This window comes from Melanaphis sacchari, unplaced genomic scaffold (genome assembly GCF_002803265.2).
Source record: "Melanaphis sacchari strain LSU unplaced genomic scaffold, SCAv2.0 Contig10_pilon_pilon, whole genome shotgun sequence".
In the NCBI taxonomy this organism is placed as follows: domain Eukaryota; kingdom Metazoa; phylum Arthropoda; class Insecta; order Hemiptera; family Aphididae; genus Melanaphis; species Melanaphis sacchari.
The window spans coordinates 4689831-4710317 of record NW_020270420.1 but is presented as its reverse complement, the minus strand read 5'-3'; the positions used below and the strand labels follow the sequence as shown (position 1 = coordinate 4710317).

General features: G+C 24.2%; 3 protein-coding genes across 4 annotated transcripts; 1 reads left to right on the top strand and 2 right to left on the bottom strand.

The window, feature by feature from the left end:
* Positions 1 to 2275: 2275 nt before the first annotated feature.
* LOC112603611 lies at positions 2276 to 9778 on the bottom strand. Its single transcript, XM_025352277.1, has 7 exons — positions 9617 to 9778; positions 9460 to 9541; positions 9337 to 9389; positions 5598 to 5633; positions 5427 to 5526; positions 2619 to 2689; positions 2276 to 2451 (listed from the first exon to the last, which is right to left on the bottom strand). Exons 1-7 carry the CDS (start codon positions 9683 to 9685, stop codon positions 2431 to 2433), a joined length of 432 nt encoding a protein of 143 aa, XP_025208062.1. The 5' UTR covers positions 9686 to 9778; the 3' UTR covers positions 2276 to 2430.
* A 1215-nt stretch (positions 9779 to 10993) lies between these two features.
* LOC112603697 (protein ALP1-like) lies at positions 10994 to 15061 on the top strand. The gene is made up of 3 exons (XM_025352390.1): positions 10994 to 11195; positions 11472 to 11767; positions 14135 to 15061. The coding sequence occupies exons 1-3, from the start codon at positions 11028 to 11030 to the stop codon at positions 15021 to 15023; spliced, it is 1353 nt and encodes a 450-aa protein (XP_025208175.1). The 5' UTR covers positions 10994 to 11027; the 3' UTR covers positions 15024 to 15061.
* LOC112603695 lies at positions 12266 to 15722 on the bottom strand. 2 transcript variants are annotated; one of them, XM_025352388.1, is made up of 3 exons: positions 15155 to 15722; positions 13632 to 13779; positions 12266 to 12910 (listed from the first exon to the last, which is right to left on the bottom strand). In XM_025352388.1, exons 1-3 carry the CDS (start codon positions 15327 to 15329, stop codon positions 12301 to 12303), a joined length of 933 nt encoding a protein of 310 aa, XP_025208173.1. In that variant the 5' UTR covers positions 15330 to 15722; the 3' UTR covers positions 12266 to 12300. The 2 variants fall into 2 exon arrangements, with proteins under 2 accessions (XP_025208173.1, XP_025208174.1); XM_025352389.1 differs by lacking the exon at positions 15155 to 15722 and adding an exon at positions 13862 to 14103.
* Positions 15723 to 20487: the final 4765 nt, after the last annotated feature.

The following is a 20487-nucleotide window of genomic DNA, read 5'->3' as shown; positions in this document are numbered from 1 at the left end:
TATAAAGATCATAAGAATGAATACCATGTACAATTAACGCATACGTTAAAAATTAATACGATTCACCTAAATATTTATTATCCAAGTAGTTATGATTAAAGAATAAAATGATAAATATAAGAGATCATTATAATTTAATATTTGATCTATTTGAATTAATTTTATTAAAAAAGTTAAAAGCATAATAACATTAATAACATTTTAAACTCGACTACTGTGGTGTTTTTTATAATTTTCCACAAACGTTGTGATAACTTACTGACTAAAATATATTTAAAAAAACGTATAAACTTCAATGTATTTTTAAATTATTTATACTATAAACTAGATATGTATTTTTGTCATATATTCCTGAAAGTTTAATTCTGTGTAGAAATTTATTTTCTTATTAGTGTTACAATACTGATTTTTTTTTTTTGTCTGTCATTACTCATCACTTATTGGATTAGTAATACATATTTCAAGTATGGTTTAGTGTCGATATTTTAGGAAATTTTTAAAGTAATCATTTTCAATATGATTAGAAAACTAAAAAAAATTGTTAAGAATAGCATTTAATATTTAAATTATTCTAGTTTTTAGAAAAATTAATTTTGATACTTATTTTTATTTTTTTAAAGAAAAACCACGTCGATGTTTGAAATGTTCACATAGCATAAAATAAAATTTAAAAATAAAATCCTTACCTATAAGTTTGATTGATGACAAAAATAACATATGTGGGAAAGATTTCCTCTTAAGGATTAAATTATCATTATTATTTTATATTTTACTAAACGATAATTTTTAAATTTCAAAATACAAACTCAATATTTTTATTTACTTAGTTTAATGACAACGACGTCGTCAAATGAAAAAAAAAAAAAAGGATCACAAATTAATAGATTTCTTTAAGTTGAATTATACACTTATTATTATGATTATTATTATTGATGTATAATTTATTAATAATGAATAAATTGTTGTAATAAGGACAGTTATGTTCTAATTTTCTTATAAAAAAAATATTTATTATTGTATGATTTCAAAATAATTTTCAACTTACTGTATATTTACTGATATTTAAATACTTTTACTTTTCTTTATTTATATCTTTATTTTTCCGATAAGATAATTTTCTTTACGCTAAAAATCTAATGGATTTAATACAAGATTAACTAACTTTCCTCTAAAATCATTTAAAAATGTATAAAATAAGTACCTATTAACAATGTTTTTATAAGCGTATAATTAAAAAAAATAAAAAAAAAAAATCATCAAAAACCATGAACATTGTTAAATTGACTTGTTGTTGAAAATAGGTAAAATGTTTAATTTTAATACCTGAAGCATGAATATTTTGTATAAAATTCCTCATAATTTGTTTTTTATAGTTATTAATTTTATTTTGTTTTGTCTAATGTTTATAGTTATTACCATCGATTATAGAATACTATTACTTATATCACTATAGTCAAGCTATTATTTTTCGTTTCATTCAAGTTTTATGCTAAGTGATAAAAGTACATAATACATATATTGTCTTAATAATTTGATTTATGTTAGTTTGTTAAGTTAAATTTAACCCTTCATCAGTGTGTTAAGGTTTATTAGTTCCATGTAACAATATTTTGTAATATACGTACTACTAGTGATTGAACTAGATCAAATTTTTACCTTCACGAAATCCTTCTTTATATTGTACATTATGATGCAAAAATGTTTTTTAGTTAAAAGTAAAATTTATTTTCTTCGTTAAATATTATAAAAATTTTACTAAAAATTAAAATTTTTTTTATATAATATTATTTATATGTTAGCAAATTGTTATTTAATTCAATTTTAATAAAAGTTGAACTATAATATTGCTTTTATGTTATTTTAAATTTTGGGATGTAATAAACTCCAACTTACTAAAAATACAAAAAAAACGTATACACACTAACGAAGGATTAAACGTACATTATATTATAAGACATTTATCGTAGATAACACACGTATAGTTCATATATTTACAGTTATGTAACTTTATAAATGAAATTTTGGTAATAATTTAAAATATCAAATAACTTTCCATTGTGTTATTAATTTGATTTAATTTGATATCCTTTCTAGTAAATGTTTAGAAAATTTTAACCTAATTCTTAAAACAAGATTTATATGTATTAGGTTATTAGATAAGTAATTTCATCATTGTTATGATAATTATTAAAAAGTTAACTAATTTAAGATATTAATATAAAAACCGCAGAATAATATTATGATATCAAATAACAATACATATTCAATACCAACACCGTTTATTATTTAGAGTGCAAAATTATATTCCATGATTGTATATAGAATTAAATAAGGGTTCTTGAGTAAGTCGTACTACGCATCAATGGTGTTTGTTTTAGTAAATATTTTACAGTCTATCCATAAATAAATGTATTGGATCCAAATTGATTATTACAGTGGAAGTAGTTCAATCTGTAACAAAAAATGAATTTAAATTGTGTTATGTTGTTTATTTAAACAATATAATGTGGTAAACACAATACGTATACCAAGATAAGAAAAATGTGGTGTTTATATAATATAATTTAATCAAATTGGACTTAAAATATATGTTTAAATATGTTTTTGTTTTGACTTACAGCCAATGGACTTAACTTCATACTGCAAGTCATAAATTTGAATGCAGCTTCACATCCATCTTGTTTATCGACTATATAATATACATAAAAATAAAAATAAATATTAATTTAAACTTGTTTATGATATAAAGATACTTAATTACGGTTATTAGTAAATATACATTATGTAAAAACATTTAATGTTTTATTCAAATTGTCTCATTATTTTAGACACCAATTATACTTGTGTACTGTATACATCTTCAGTAATTGTACTTAAACAATTTTAATATAAAAAAATTGTCTATACATTTTAAAGTTCTGAAAATATAATTGAATTATAAATTCTGTCTCATAAAAGAGTAACCTTAGATATTGGACATCTGTACACTGAGATGACAGTGGATTTGATTAACGCATACCAAGTGCTATGTTCTCGAGTTTGTTACTTTATTATTACGACAATTATATTTTGTAAATATTAACATGACAAAGACGTTTTTCGACTAACTCATGATAATATAGTTATATGAAAACCAAAGCTAGAGTAGTATACTATTTTTTTAAAACTTATTTAGTTGATTTATAAAAAAAAAAAAATAGATTACTTTAAATGTTAAAAATTATTATTATTATTATTATTATTTTTTTTTTTTAATTTTGAATTATACATTTTTTCAAAACTTAACATAAAATAAATAACGTATACATATTATAATTTAATTAAGATCTTACAATTTAAAACAAAATAAAATAATAGTTTTAAGTACTTTTATATTTCAATATTTTAATCAATAATAAAATTCAACAAATTAATTAAATTATTTATATTAATGTATTTTATTAGTTGGTTATGACAACACTTGATTAATTTATTTTTTAATCATAACAATTACATTTATTATAGTAATATAATTAAATAAACTATAAAAATCAATTAGTTAAAGAATATAAAATCTAATAAAATATTTAATTTATTTTAACATATTAGTAGAAATAAGTAGATATTATGTTACAACAGTATTTAAAGTAAGGTTTGAAACTAATATTGGATACCGATTTTGAATACCTGTTAAAACCGATGAAAAACGAATACGAAATTAGAAAAAATAAATAGTGATATCTGTATCCGAAACCGAAATTGGAAAAAATGTTTTCGGTTTCAAGCCGTGATTTAAAGTAAAATAATATGGACACTAACTTAGTTTTTTTTTGTATTCATATTAATTAATAACAAAAAACATGTACCATGATATCTGGTTAAATGGTATAACATATTATGACATGATTATCCATGTATATAATATTTTGTAAACAAATACACAGTTATAATATTATTATTTATTACGAATCATTACCAAATAATATTCACTGTAAACTATATACAATATGTCCTAAAAGTTCTCTATCACTCTTAATATCTCCATGGAAAATCAATAAATTTAAACAAAGTTTTTTTTTTTTTTTTACAGTACTAAGTATGGAAATTCTGATTAAATTACATAAAATTTAATTTTTTATTTTTTAAAAATTCAAAAATTGTCAAAATTGTTTTTTATACATTTAAGAATTTTAAATTTTTAAGATAGCCATTTTGTTAAACATATTTTTAAAGCAGTTCAAAAAAAAAAAAAAAAAGAAATATTAAAATTGAATAAAAATTGACTAAGTTTTAGAGCAAGCTATGTTTTTGAATAATTGTAATAAAAAAATAAATTGTTTCACATTTCAATAATAAAATATCTATTTCAGCATGAGAATACTTTTACATACCTACCTAATTAAAATTAAGATAAGACACGGCTATTTTTATTTCTATTCAAATCAAAACTTTTATTAGGTATGTAAAATATGTAAAAGTATTGTTATCCTTAATGGTCAAAATTTAAACTTAAAATTTCTATAAAAAAATAATAGTATTTATTTTTTGGTTTTAAGGGTTTAATATGAAATACTTCTGATAAGTTTAATATAACATTTTCAAGACTTTTATTTAAAATAATTTTTTTATAAATATCTAACTGAAAAATAGTTTGCAGTTTTTACGATATTGAAAATTGTTGTCAAACTTCTTATTTAAAATGCATTTAAAAAAAAAAAATGTGCAAATGTTATTTTGGTATTTTTATACAGATACATAAACAACTTTTATGGGTCCTTATGATGAATATATCTGCCGAAAAGCTTTTTATCAACTTCTAAAGAAAAAAGTTAAAAATTTCTCATACCAATAAATAACTTAAAAGAAGTTAAAATATTTGGAAATTTTATTGTAAACAGAAAATAATATTCTATAAATTTGATGAAAATTTAAAGCAACTAAATTTATTCGTTTTTTTGTTACATAAAAAAAAAAAAAAAAACAAAAGTTATTTTACGAAAAATAAGTTTACGTAAAAGTTGCTGTTTCTTTTGATTTTTTTCTGATAAAAATTTTTTTAAAAAAATAAGAATTTTTTATTTCGATATTTTTAAAATATAAAGTAATATAATTTTCTATCCAAAGACACCTCCACATTTTTATTTATACAAAAAGCGATGACAGACATAAAAAAAAAACACATCATTTTAAAATAAATATATTCATTGTTCCAATTAGAATCTAAAAAAGTTATTCATTATAAAACTTAGATTATAATTACATAATAGTATAACTGAGATTTGAATTTTTAATCTGTTAATGACCAGGTTTGATATAACTAACTTAAAAAAAAAAACTTATGGTATATCTGAACTGGATAAAATACTGTTGCTTCTTGAGGTTACTCGTATTCGATATTTAGTTAAAAATGGTTATCTCTATTAAATTAATTCCATGAAAAATATTACCTGGTAGACAATCATTGACTAATTTTTCTACAAATGGTCGTAATTTGTCTGTTGCCATTGATATAAGTGATTCTCCATCAATAATACCGTCTTCATCAATCTACTCATTATAAATAAATTATTAGACTAACTTTCCAACACAATAATGATAATTCTATTTATTATACATACCAATGACACCTCATCTAAGCAGCACCTTAAAAAACACTAAAAAATATATATTATATTAAAATGATATATATATATATATATATATATATATATATATGTTCTGTTCTGTTTTATTAAAAATTAAAAGGTTGTAAAGTGTAAAATATTCTCTATATGCTAGGTGTCAAGTGGGTCACTATAATAGGTATATTAAATTTGAACTCAATAACATATAAGTTTTGTGTGAAAAATGCAATTGTGTGCACACATGTATTCGATACTTAACTAGGTACTATATTCGTATCTATACCAGGAATCAACGGAAAACGTACCATCTAGTGCCACATTAAGCACTGTTAAATCCTCACAATTCTCGGAAGAACACTTCAATAACATCTTACTAGAAGGGTAATATTATATGTATTTACTTAAGTAAATTGCATTTCGTAGTAGTTTCATCGTACGTGAATTGCAAAATTTGCACCAACACCTATTGGCATCGCACGCTTGATGACCTTTGGTACTCGATTAGACGGTACAAAATGCCAAGATTCTATCTAATCAGCTAAAAATAATGTATCACAAAAAATGTTTTAATCAATAGTCATTCACCTGTATTTTTTAAAGATATCATTGACTTTTTACAACTAAGAAACAGTTTTATAAAAATATCGGTCCAAATAGTTATTTTTGCAGATTTACCTTAAATAATCTAAAATTATAAGTTGATAACCCTGACAAATATACAAAATTAATTTAATTTCTGAAATGAATCAATGTTCTATACTACTACATTTCTCAAATTCAAATCGACACATAAGTAAGAACATTTATTAAAAACTCACATAATTCTACCCTAGTCATCATCATAGCATCAACTATCGAGGATATAGGATATTTATTCAGAAAAGTAATCAATATTAAACTTGATCAAACCAAAGTATCTTTTATTGTTTTTTGCCAATCTAGATAAAATGAAGTGCTAGTGATATCTTCTAAATCACTTTTTTATTTCACACAAAAGTTTAAGTAAAATATCCTTTCAAAATATGGAGACAAATATTTCAATGCAAAAGTATCAACTGTATGGCTTTACTAGAACATGAATGAATTCCAAAGTGCGTCAAATATAGAAACAAACACCCTACTTTTGGAAGTATTTTCATACTTCCTGTCAAAATATGCTTTTTTCCAACTACAAATGTTTTACCATATATAAACAGAAAACCCAAAGACTTCTCAATATGTTAAGTAAAAGATCACATCTGCCGTAATCATCAAAACATCATATTCACCATCAACAACCAACGACTGAATACTCACCAAAATAGCGTACGTATGCTAACACAACTGAAAATCACCATCTTCCAAATAACAGTCCTTCTCCAACAGATAATAATGGAATTTTAATCTCCAAATTAATTGAAAAATGTTAGTCAATCATAATCTATCTTATTTCTTATCATTACTCCTATGTTAAGCCTTATTAGTTATTAATAACAAAAATTCTGATTAATAACATCACTTAAAATTTCCTTTACATCCTAAAATTGAACTAAAATAGCTTAACTAACTGCAAATATAAATTACTTAAAATTTTACAAAATAAAAAAATAAATATTGCATTGATCTCCAAAAACAATTTTACTCATTCGTCATATCTTAATTTACCTAGTTTTAATACTTTTAAAACTATCCATTCAGATGGTACAGTCCATGAAGTGGCTAAAATCATAATAAGAGTTTGGCTACTATTTCATCTTATACAACTGTAACAAACTAACTTTCAATTGTATGGTATTCACAAAATATTCATTATCTAGGCATCCACCTAGATTTTTGTCTGATCTCAGCTCACTTACTATATTCATATTAAGCAAATCGCACTTAACAACCGATATCATTAGCTATAACTATTCCTATATCAATCTGAACAACAGAATATTTATATTTTGACTCCTATAAAAACCAATATGGTCACATGACATAATATTTGGGGTTCAACCTAGCAAATAAATACAAATAAAACCCAAACTTTCCAATCTAAATGTTTCCGTTAACTAATCAAAGTTCTTTTTTATTGGTATGTCTCAAAAATACACTCCAAAATTACCTCTCCATTTCCACAGTTCAATAAATATCTAAAACTCTTAATTAACACTTCTACCCAAATATATCTTACCACTGCAATGCTCTTATCTCAAAATTATCTGTACTTAATATCCCTGTAACTCCAAAAAACGTTTAAAGCGCAAACGGTGTCGTTACTTTTTGAATGATCAAGAACCGTTTCCTACTATCATAAAGCTCCATCACTGGATGAATTCTTCTTTGGGACTGCAGTCAAAATTACCCCTAACCATTAATTATGCTTATTGTAAAGAATATAAGTTTATAGATAAAAGCAATTTTTAATAAAAATAAAATCATATATCATAATATGCGAAAAACGATTATGAGTGAAGACCATCTGTTATCCTGTATTACTCAATATATTTATATATTTATTAATTATTGAAAAAGTTTATTTTACTTTTAAAATTATGGGTAGATTGATATATTGTTCCCCAAAAACATTGTATTTATTTATATTATTAGTATATAATTATTATAATACTATAAACGAGTATTTAAACTATAATATTATATTATTGTATTTTGAGTTAATAATACTTTATTGTAAAAACCGTAAAACATTGTTATTAATATAAATAGACAATAATATTTTATAATTAAATTACATATTTTAAAAACTTGATAACGCATAATAAATATAATATATGAGTACATAAAAAATTGAAGTTCTCATAAATTGTAACAAACTAATAATAATTATCATCGTTCATCATCGATAAATTACGTAATTTAGTAAAAGTAACGTATATAAAAAAAAATAATTATGTTCGTGTATATATTTTAGATTTTTTAGTTATATTATTAACTATTTATGAGAAAAATTGATTATATTTTCAAATATTTAATCTTTATTAAATCATACTTCAGCTATAAAAAATATAAACGTGATACGGTTTTTACTTAAAAATATTTGTAATTTGTAAATATTAAAAGATTTTAACGAGTTTTGAAATATTTGAACTTTAAATTCGTATAAAAAAAAAAAAAATGTGGCAATATATTTTTAATTTCTTTTATGTGTATAAAAACAATTTATGAAAACATTGTATTGAACTTTTAAAAATTTAAAGTCAGCAAATAATGAATTATTACTATTTATATGTATGTATATAAAATAAAAAAAAAAAAAACAAAAAATTATGAATTTCTATAAAGAACTTTAAAAGAGTTAAAAATATACTGTGTAGAAAATGATCATATTATAATCATTTAGTGAAAGTTTCAAATATATATATTTTTTTTTCGTTTTCAAGTTAAACTAAAAAAGCGAAATCGATATTACGTAAAAATGCTCGGTTTTTTTTTAATGTTTTGTTTACTTTTCCTAATGATTTAAAAAAAAAAAAAAATACTGATAATTTGGAAACGTGACCTCTTTAAAATACAAACTAAATTTAATTTTTCTTTCTAAAACTATCTTCAAAGTCAAAAAATCAAAAATATTTTTTTGGCTATTTATCATGCATACAAGCACACACCAAAAACAGATATTATTGTAAAATCAACAAAGTCTAAAATAATTTATAATTTTAAATATAATTATATTATTTTATTTTAACCGTATTATATAATTATGTTGTTAAAAAATGTCATGTTTTTAAAATAGAACTATACTTTTACTCACTTTAAAATTGTTGTCATCAACTATTATTCCATTTTTAGCATTATTCTTGATTTCTAAACATTTTTTTAGAAACACATAATGTATTATCTATTGTTTTATTTATGATTTACACAGAATTATTACCTTCTGAAATTGGAAACTTTTGATAACACGTATTATAAAGTGTCTTTTTTAGTTCTTCAACTTCGTCTGGTTGTGGTCGTGCCTAAAAAATTTAATCCGTGTAAATTATATTATTGTTAAACACTGGAAAAACTCAATGATAATTTATTACACTTACAGATGATTGTACTACCAACAATGCTATTACAATTGCAAACACAACATTTGTGCTACGTAAATGTTCCATTTTACTTCACAGAAACAACTTGATTTGCTTTAGTGTTCTGTCAGTTGAAATATATTAGTGACTGAAGGCAGTTAAGAGTATTTATTCTAGTAGAACATTGTAGTCAATAACGCAATAAACTATAATTTTAAATATCCTTTCATATTATCTACCATGTGTATACTTATTTCGAAATCAATTATTACGTTATGTATTATTTCCTCAATACAGACCCCACCACCTCAAATATCGTATTATTGTACTAAAAATGTTATGTGTATTATTATTATAATTATCATGATCAACGAATCGCTATTTTATTTTAATACGAGCATTCCAAATATTTTTTTTTAGAAATGTATCAAACTTTATATCATAATGGATTAATATATAAATGTGCATTCTTATATTTTTTATATTATCTATTATATTATAGTTAAATTATTATTTATAATTTATTATACATTTGTTTATTTTTTTTTTTTTTTACTTAGATTTGTTATTTACTTATTAGTCCGAATAAATATATATATATTTTTTTTTGAAGTTGTATACAGACAAAAAATTAAAATAAATGTTTTTTTCTTCTAGACTAATGTATGCATATAAGTATGATTTATTAAACTAGGGTCATTAAAAATATTTACTCATTTTTTTAATAGAAAATTATGTGCAAATATAAAATAATATGTTTAATATACAATGCATTCCGTTATGTTTGCGTATAACAGTTGAAATACAATATTGTTTACACTGTGTTTGATAGAAAATAGTATTATTTTATTTTATTTCATATTATAATTACCTGTGATTTGAAATATATAGCTCATTTATTTATTACAGAAAAAATCTGTTGTATTTATTAGTAATTGACTTGATTGAATGATATACTTATGATATTTTTTATATAGTTTTATAATAATTTATTTACATACAAAGAATGAGTATATCTGGTGGTCATCAAACATTTCACCATAGTTTAATAATATATATTAATTGGAAAAAAATATTTTGTGCTAATATTTAACATTAAAACCTTAGAATTATATATCGCAAATTAATTTTATAATTGGTGGCGATCAAAGTACAAAGTACTGATTATGGGATGTCAAGATAATAACCCTAGAATATTTGTTTTATTCAATTATGTCACAAATACAAACTCATCGCTCTTGCTCCTTCAGAATTCAGTAGCAAATTACTGCAAGGACAAATTTAGATATTATTTGGAATAGATTTTTTATTAAAATATTAAAACGAAATACATAGTACTATAGAAAATCTGTTTAAACGAAATTATAACCACTCTTTAATACTAAGGCTTCTGCCACACCATGCGTTTTGGCGGGTCCGGTTAAACTGGATGCGTTTTGACCGGATGGCTTTGACCATGTCACATCTATGCGTTTTTGTTCTTAAAAATGTTCCCGCCGCTGCATTCAAAGTTCCAAATGTCACCGCTAGTCTTCAAATTTGTAATCAACAATATTTTGCTATTGCATCACATTCAACGTCCCTACGCTCTTTGATGGTAAACCTATATTACTTACTTGTTTTATGCAGTGTTATTTTATTATATTACTCGTCAGTTATAACTATATAAATTATATAATAATTTAAGTGTGTCTAAATTATAATATTTTTGTGTACTTCTACTTGTGTAATTTACTTTTTGAACACGTCATAAGTAAGTAAGTAAGTTATATTACTTAATAGTTATTAGCACTTGCACTTTTACATATATTCAATATTAGTTATATAATACTTAATAATTTATTAATATATAATATCTAATATAATTAAATAGATTAAAAAAATGAATCGTAAAAAGATTAAAGTTGTTGCTGTAGCTGAAGCATTAGGCTTATTAGATCCACCGAAAGTACAAAGAAGGTATTGGGTACACCCACTAAATATGGATCGTGAGAAAATTGGCCAGTTTAGGACATTTTTTGAAAATATTAGACAATATCCTGACAAATTCTTTGAGTATTACCGTATGTCTATCTCCAGCTTTGATGAATTGCTAAAAACACTGCGGCCACATATAACAAAAAGTACAACAGAATTTCGTAATCCGATATCTGCTGAAGAACGTCTTACATGCAATTACTATAAGGTAAGTTTTTTTTTTATAATACATACCTATAAGTTGAGTTTTTCAACGTGAGATTTATGATTATTTTAATAAGTAAACAATAATCATCCTTAGTTATCATGAATTAAAAATAATTATTTTAAAACATAACTTCTGTAGATAATAGGTTAACAGATAAACAGTCAATGAGAAAAAATGTAGTATTTAATTTTCATTTAAGATAAAATATAATTTTTAAAAATTAAATACATTAAAAACACAATATAATACTTACTGTATATTGTATAACAAACTTTGTTATTAAAATTTGTAAAAAAAAAATAATAAAAAATAATAATGTCATACCGTATAAAAATTAAAATATAACATACCTTTTTAAATATCATTAAGTACATTATAAACACAATATAATATATTTTACTGTATAACAAACTTTGTTATTTAAATATTTAAAAAAAATAAAAATAATAATAAAACTGTTTAAAAATAAAACAACACGCCTTTTAAATTGCAGTAAATATAATATTATTACCTACCTCTACTTATTTATAATATCAAAATTTCCGTACATTTCTCCACTGGTATTAGGTTGTTGAGATTGATCAGATGTATAATTATATGAGCTAGTATATGGCAAGGGTTGTGGGCGTTGTGGCATAAGATTATGATTTTGATTGTACCCCAAACCAGGGTTGAACTCTGAAGAATATACATTTGAATATTGAGTTTGGATCGGGGGAATTCGAGTAGTGTTTTGATTAATGTTATAAGATGGCGGAGTTGGTTGTAATTGATTAGATCCTAATGATATGTTCCTAAAATACTGTAAAGTCATGAGACGAAAATCTGTTTTTTGCTCATAGTTAAGACGTTTATAATCGGGTAATAAGGAAAATAAAAATGCCTTATCAGGATCAGATGTGACATCTTCCTCGGAAGTAGATAAATTTTTTAATAATTCTCTTTGAAATTGTGTTATTTTTTGTACCTTGCATTTATTTTGTTTTTTACTTTTTGGAGTAGAATATCTATCCGATTGAGCTGGTATAGTTTCATCATATATCTCTAGCTCGTGTGACGAATCTTCTCCGCTGATATTTTCTCCTTCTCCTTCTTCATGTACATTTTCATCAAAATTACCTGTCGTTCTATGAGTAAATAGAAAATAATTCGTTTAGTTCTCATTACATTTGAAACAATTCGTAGGCGCTTTGGCGGAACTAGGGAGGGGAAGTAGAGAGAGCTTAGCCTCCCCTGACAAAGATTTAGCACCCCCAGAAAATATACCTTGTTAACTTTAATATTTGTTACATTTTACAATTTTTTATTAAAATATTTTTACAAAATTAACATTTTGTCAAAACATTTTTTTTTAAATTTAATTTAAATTTAAATATAAAAAAAAAAAGTCGGCAAGCGGGTATCGCTCTGCTGTACATTAGGGGGTGGGGTGGACCTCGGACTAGGGTAGGTTAAATTTGAATGCAATGATAGGTATCATTGTATACGAAAAACGTTTCTGAACGGAGATGATTTGTCAGTCTAGAATATTTAACGTTAGATATAAATATAAATAATTTTATGAATTTTGAACTACAAAATAATTTGCAATTAATATTCATGATTTTGACGAGATCTTGTCAAAATTTGAACTTCAAATTGACCCCCCAAAGTACCACCTAGATTCAATTTCCTTTTCAAAAAAGGGGCTGAAGTCAAAAATCGAAGCATTTTTACTGCTCTAAATGTTGTCGACAGACACAAAAAAAAAAAAACATATCATTGTAAAATCAATACATTCATCACTTCGTTCAGAATCTAAAATAATAATAATAATAAATTTAAATATAATTATATTAATATAATCACCTTCTCTTTTTGATTACATGCTGCAGAAATGAGAGTGATTCTGCATATACATATTTTTTTTTTTTAGCACTATCACCACTTTTCCCCTGATTTATAAATTTTGAGTAATGGTCTCTTATGTGTCTCCATTTGGTTTTCAAGTCTGTCACTACAATTATATTAATTTTTATTCTATATTATTATTATAAATAAATAATCAAATTAGTTTAAATTAAAATTTGGATTTTAACCTATCATATATTATCAGAAATAAAAGTCGCACATATTTCGCATCGTGGGTATTCTTATAATATTTGAACTTATGAAAAAAAAACTGTGCCTATGCATTAGCTATTTTTGCCTAAAAATAGCTTAAAGTAAGCGAAATATTTTGAAAAAATTATTTATGTAAAGAAAATGCTAATTTAAACATCTGGTACATTTTTAATTATTACAAAACTCTAAAATCAGAAATTAGAATCTAAAAGGCTACCAATCAAAATGTATTTATTAATTAATTATTTCGTGTTTCTTAGATATTTATCAACTGGTACATGCTTCTCCGCATTAAAATTTGATTTTTGTGTGGGAAGAAGTACGATTGGAGTGATTGTAAAGGACACATGTAAAGTGATATGGTTAACATTGAATTCAAAAGAGATGCCTAAACCGACCACTGAAGATTGGGTGGAAATATCAAATATATTTTATACGAAAACTAATTTTCCAAATTGTCTAGGAGCAATAGACGGAAAACATATAAGGTGTAAAAATCCTAATGACTCCGGTTCATTATATTTTAATTATAAAAAGTATTTCTCAATCGTTTTTATGGCAGTAGTGGACGCCAATTTAAATTTTGTTGTAATCGATGTGGGTTCATATGGTCGTGAAGGGGACTCTAATGTGTTCAAGGAGTGCGCTTTTGGTAAACAATTATATGAAGACAAATTGAACATACCAGAACCAGTTGTTTTACCAAATACAAGTGCCAATCCACAACCGTATGTATTTATTGGAGATGAAGCGTTTGCTTTACATAAAAATTTACTTAGGCCATACCCTGGACGTAAACTTACTGATTCCCGAAGAGTGTTCAACTATCGATTATCCAGAGCAAGGCGCACAGTTGAATGTGCATTTGGAGTACTCGCGAATAAATGGCGTGTTTTACATACGGCTATCCAGGTCGAACCAGATTTTACCGACGATATAATAAAAGCGTGTTGCATATTGCATAACTTCGTTCGTAAAAGAGATGGCATAAATTATGAAGATTCTCAAACGCACAACTTTGAAGATATTGAGGCTCGTGGAACAGGAACTCGATCGGACGGAGTTGAAGTAAGGGATTACTTTGCGAACTACTTTATGGGCCCAGGAGCAGTTGATTTTCAATATGATATGATTTAAATTTTAAAATAAATATGTTAGTTTAAGAAAAAAATTATTTTTAAATATAACATTTATGTATTAAATGTATTAAATAATGTAATTTTTATCTACAATTTACATGATATAATAAGTATAAAATATAACTTAACCTTTATTTTGTTTTGCACGCTCTTCAAGCTCACTCCAATTTTCAAACATGTATTCGCCAATCGTGTTCCAACTTTGTTGTTTTATGTTCCTATCCATATAATCTTTTGATCCAATTTCCCATATGGAAGGGTTATTTTGAATACAAGATATAAATTTATCCGTATCAAAAACCATTATTTTAGATATTTTAAAAATTATCAAAAAAAAACACTTAAAATGAAATAAGTAATCAATTATCAAGTTCCTACTATATTTATGTAATATATAATTTATTATAATTATTAATTATGTGTTTAATAAATAATAAATTTTCATAAATTTTCAAAAAACGCAGCGGCCAAAACGCATAGTGTGGCATACACGATATAAAATTATGTGTTTTGATGACACGTCCTGCCAACTTGTTTCCCGCCCGACCGCAACATGTTGCGGTCATCGAGCGGCAGGAATCGTCAGGTCCCGACAAAACGCACTAGTGTGACATCTAGAATAAGAACTCTTGTGAGTCGTTAATCCGGTCGACCGGATGCGTTTTGACCGGACCCGCCAAAACGCATGGTGTGGCAGAAGCCTAAGAGTAAAATTATCTTGAATTTGTATACCCAAAATGAACCAGAACTTCATAATTTGTTCTATCTACTAGCTGATTATCGACATTTTCAAGACATTGTCAAATAATGAATTAATTTAAATATTTAATTAAAACCTACATATTGACGTTTCACAGGAATCTGATAAGGTCTAGAATCAAAGTTTCATGTCCAAAATAACAAAACTGGAATTACCAACCTATTTATAGAATAATGTGTTATTTTCATTTATTACAAATCGCACATCTTAAGTACAAATAGATATTGATAATCCGATAAAGGCAGGGATTCACAGAGGTCAATCCTTGGCCCCACCATGTTCAATACTTTTCGTTATGATATCTCAGTTTCACAAAAATTTAAATAGCAATGTATGCAGACAATATTGTTATCGTAACACAATATACAAATCTTAATAGCTCAATAATAGATCTACAAATCTCTTTTCACCAAATTTCAGAGTGGTTCACAAAATGGAAACTCGCATCTAACCCAAACATGAGCGAAGCAAAAATATTCATCCTAAGTAGATATGCAAATCTAACTCAATTAAAAATCTAAAATCAACCCATAACATGGAATAATAAAGATCAATCAATTAAATATCTTGGAGTTCACATTGATGAAAAATAAACATGGAAAATGCATAATATAAATAACAAATTAAACATCGTGTATACGACGATTGAAAATCTTATACCCCCCAAAAAATTATAGCTGTACACTTCAAATTAAATGCTTACTTATCATATGCATTTTAATAATAATACCATTAATAATATATTATGCATGCTTAACACGAGTAACTGCATCTCAAACAAAAATAAAAAGTTATATACGATACTAAACAAATTTCTGAGAATAGCTCTAAAAGCCCCAGGGTACGTTAAACACTCAACTCTACAACGACACTAGAATACCATACCTAACCACATGGATAAATGAAAAATTTCAAAAATTTTATTCGAAATCAAACTCAATAGAAGAAGGCCTTCATTTCAAAATCGGCAAAAAAACCAAAAATAGCAGACAAAAAACACGTTTGCCACAAGATGCCTTTCTACCTTCAAAATTAAAAATTTACATCATCTTCATCATTATCGGTATCATTGGAACAATGTTCAAAGATAATAATGCATAATACAAACATAAGTTCAAATAATTTATTTTATTATTCTGTTATCTAATTATGTAATTTATTATCAAAAAAAAAAAAAGAAGATTTTGTCAAAACAATTAAAATTTAATAAAAAATAAAAATAAATAAATACTGATTACATAAATGTAGCAATAAACAGTATCACGATTTTCATAAAAATATCAGCCCAAGTATACCCTAATGTAAATAAAAACTTTGAAGCACCTTATTAAATAATTTAAAATATTTAATCACAATACATTACTTACTGGCTAAAATATAAAATTCTTTGAAAATAACTTTTTAAAATAGGTTTTGTGACCGATCGATGATATTTCTGTCAAAAAATTTAAATTGTCTATTATCATATTAAGGCGTAATATTTGCATAGATTTTGTGGTATTCAAAAAAGAATACTGTGAATTTGTTTAGTATAATTTTAAAATGATATTGACTGTATTATAATTAGGTACTATACGTATTTTAAAATTATTATTATTAAACTCAAGGCTTGCAAAGGTTATAATAACGTTATGATTATATCGTAATACTTTACAAAAAACGATTGAAATTTGTAAACGTAATTAAAATGAAAAACGATAAACATAAATAATAAAATAATACAAAACAAAACATAATGATTAACAAAATATATGACATATCATCAAACATAACAAAACACAAAACGTTATATTTAGACATATAGTATATCATATGAAGAAATAATTAATTTACAATTATTTAATAGTTATAAATTATAAAATATAGGTACTAAGCATTTTAACTCTAACTAATGTTAAATGCAAAAGTTGAATAACGTTTTAATTCTGAATGATGATAAATTTAAAATTTGTATAATCTTTTAATTGTGAATAGCGTATAACAAAATTTTTTTTTCAAATGCAAGTACTGTTATTAATATGTATTCTATTACTCACAAGTTAAAATATTTATTTAGTTGTTATGCTTTTAAATACAAATAATCAATCGATAAAATATTTAAAGTTAAAATTTACTCTGTAGCTAACTTAATGTTAGCCATGAAAACGTTTTATAGGATTAGTTTATAATTTGTACCAATACATAAATATGTAGTCATTTTTATTCATTACAAATTAAGATATACTTTACTATATTTATTAATCTATGTAATTCGGAGTTAGATTTTCATTCAGTACAGTAAATTATGAAATATATTTCTTTTAACTTTTTTTTTATCTTTAATGCTAGACAATTTATTTATAAATTAAATAATACTTTAAAACACACATTTAAATTATGGTTAAGTAAATACAATACCTATGTAACTTAGTAAATAAATCTAAGTTACCGTGATTCATTTAATATCCTGTTTATTAAATTTTAGCAGAACAAAAAAAAAAAATAGCTAAATTATGCTAGTTATGTTCTAATAGTATTAAAATATAATTGTTTTGAAAACAAAATAAATTAAAATACATATTATTAAATAAAAGATATACATTTATATTTTATTTATATACAAATAAATTAATATTATTTAAATTATTTATTCATAATCTATCATGTGATCTAAATAAAATTCCGATTATCTTGTAACAATAATAAAATAATAATAAAGAAAAATACAATAATAACAAAATCATTACATTATAATATTATATATAGTGTATACAGTCAGGTATGTATGCCACAATCTCGCTGTCATATTTTTAACACACATTTTAGTATTAAAATAACCACAAAACCATTCATGGATTATTTGTAATTTATTTGCTTTGTATTGAAGGTCAGTATTGGTTTAATTGGAATATACAGCATTTTATTTGACTAGATGGCAATAACGTCGGAAACATAAAACGAAAATTGCGTCCATAATAGTCGGTAAATTCATACAGAGATCGTTTTAAAGCTGCAGTAATGTCTGTTTGTGTATTTATTCCTCTTAATGTTTTTCCTCTCTAACGACTGTGATGAAAATATACACCGGTTATAAAACCATAATTATTATGAATTGTGTATCACACATGGGAGAACAATTTTCAACGGTTCCAGGAAAATAATTCGATCGGTTAACTGAAACGCACAAAGTTTAGTGAATACAAGTATTAAAATCAAGATTTGAAATCCACAAAATAAGAAACCTAATAAATTGGTATGTGGTAAAATAAAATGAAATCGAATACTGTTTTGTATTATTGTTTGTTGAATTGATAAAAATATGTTACGTTTCTAAATGTATTATATTTTGAACAATTCCGAATAGTGATTTTAACGGTAATAAAAAAAAAAAAAAAAATAATATTCCTATTGCATTCAGTACTCTCACATAGTTATAGCATAAGGATTTGTGTCTTTATGTCTCCTTAAAATAGAAACCACTTCAAATCCCGTCCATGTACTATGAACTAAAAAATTACGTTTAGAAAAATGAGAAAATCGTGTTTTGCTATAAAGTAAGCGTTGATTGTACTTTGTTATCGAGTGGTGTAAATATGTAATGGGTGTATCACATTTTAAATCAAGAGTTACACTTGGAAAACAATTCTTCCCAAAAACATCTTATCAGTCAATATCTCTAATGCTATTTTTTTATTGATAATTTATCCCTCACAAAAATACTTCGTTATAACTAAATGTAAAAAGAAGCTAAGTTTAAAAAACAATTCGTTTATTGACATAATTTCATAACAATAAAATTATTAATAATTATATGATTTATAATGTACAGTTGTTAGTCTTATAGATTTAGACAATGAAGTTGCACAAATTAGCTATACATTCAATTCAATTGGACAATTCTCGTCTTATTAATATACTTGATTGTAGCATCTACTATTTTATTTAACCTAACATTACACCCCTATCGTCACATGGGACTCATAACTGCTAACAGTTTATTTTTTTTAATAGATTTTTTTTTTTTTTTACCAACAATAAATCACATGTTTTATTATAATAAAATAATTTATGTTATAATATAATTCGATAAAATATCACTAATCATTATTAAGTCAATACAACGTTCAGTAGACAAATGTGAATACATTTTGGAATAAACATATTTTTATAATATAATTATGTAAATATTAAGTAACGTAGTGGCGTGACTTTTTAAGTCCTACAAAAAAAAAATTTAGAGTTACAAACCAATAATACTGTCAAATATTGAACTTGAAATATTCATAGAAACATTTTTGAGTGTAAACATTTAGTGTTTGTAAATAGACTTATTTGTGGTCTTAAAAATATTTTCTACTTAAGTTAAGAATAATATTTAATAGCTGTTGATGTCAAGAGCAACAAATATTTAAATATCAAGAAAGTTATCACACAGTGAACGTGTAGGTTAAAAATGCATATCCATACTTCTTTGGTTTTATATTATATATATATATATATATATATATTGTATATACATGAACTATATTATATACAAATGCATACAAATATGACAAACCATTTTACACAAATTGTTTTAAGGATAAAACAACGAAAGTAATAAATCACTCTTGTTAGGTCAAACAGACATCGATTTCATATTGTAAGACAGTAGAAAAAATGTAACTTATAGATTCCAAAGAACATAATTTTGGAATCCACTAATTGTTTTGTGTTTGTAAAA

What these genes read in the sequence shown, in the direction of transcription:
- LOC112603697 (XM_025352390.1), top strand. Translation starts at nt 11,028, where the DNA reads ATGCGTTTTGACCGGATGGCTTTGACCATGTCACATCTATGCGTTTTT. An exon ending in CGTCCCTACGCTCTTTGATG is followed by an intron (nt 11,196 to 11,471) that starts GTAAACCTATAT and finishes ATAATTAAATAG; the next exon opens with ATTAAAAAAATGAATCGTAA. An exon ending in TCTGCTGAAGAACGTCTTAC is followed by an intron (nt 11,768 to 14,134) that starts ATGCAATTACTA and finishes AATTAATTATTT; the next exon opens with CGTGTTTCTTAGATATTTAT.
- LOC112603695 (XM_025352388.1), bottom strand. Translation starts at nt 15,329, where the DNA reads ATGGTTTTTGATACGGATAAATTTATATCTTGTATTCAAAATAACCCT. An exon ending in GCGTGCAAAACAAAATAAAG is followed by an intron (nt 13,780 to 15,154) that starts GTTAAGTTATAT and finishes ATATAATTGTAG; the next exon opens with TGACAGACTTGAAAACCAAA. An exon ending in CATGTAATCAAAAAGAGAAG is followed by an intron (nt 12,911 to 13,631) that starts GTGATTATATTA and finishes ATTTACTCATAG; the next exon opens with AACGACAGGTAATTTTGATG.
- LOC112603611 (XM_025352277.1), bottom strand. Translation starts at nt 9,685, where the DNA reads ATGGAACATTTACGTAGCACAAATGTTGTGTTTGCAATTGTAATAGCA. An exon ending in GCTTAGATGAGGTGTCATTG is followed by an intron (nt 5,527 to 5,597) that starts GTATGTATAATA and finishes TATAATGAGTAG; the next exon opens with ATTGATGAAGACGGTATTAT. An exon ending in TGAAGTTAAGTCCATTGGCT is followed by an intron (nt 2,452 to 2,618) that starts GTAAGTCAAAAC and finishes TTTTTGTTACAG; the next exon opens with ATTGAACTACTTCCACTGTA.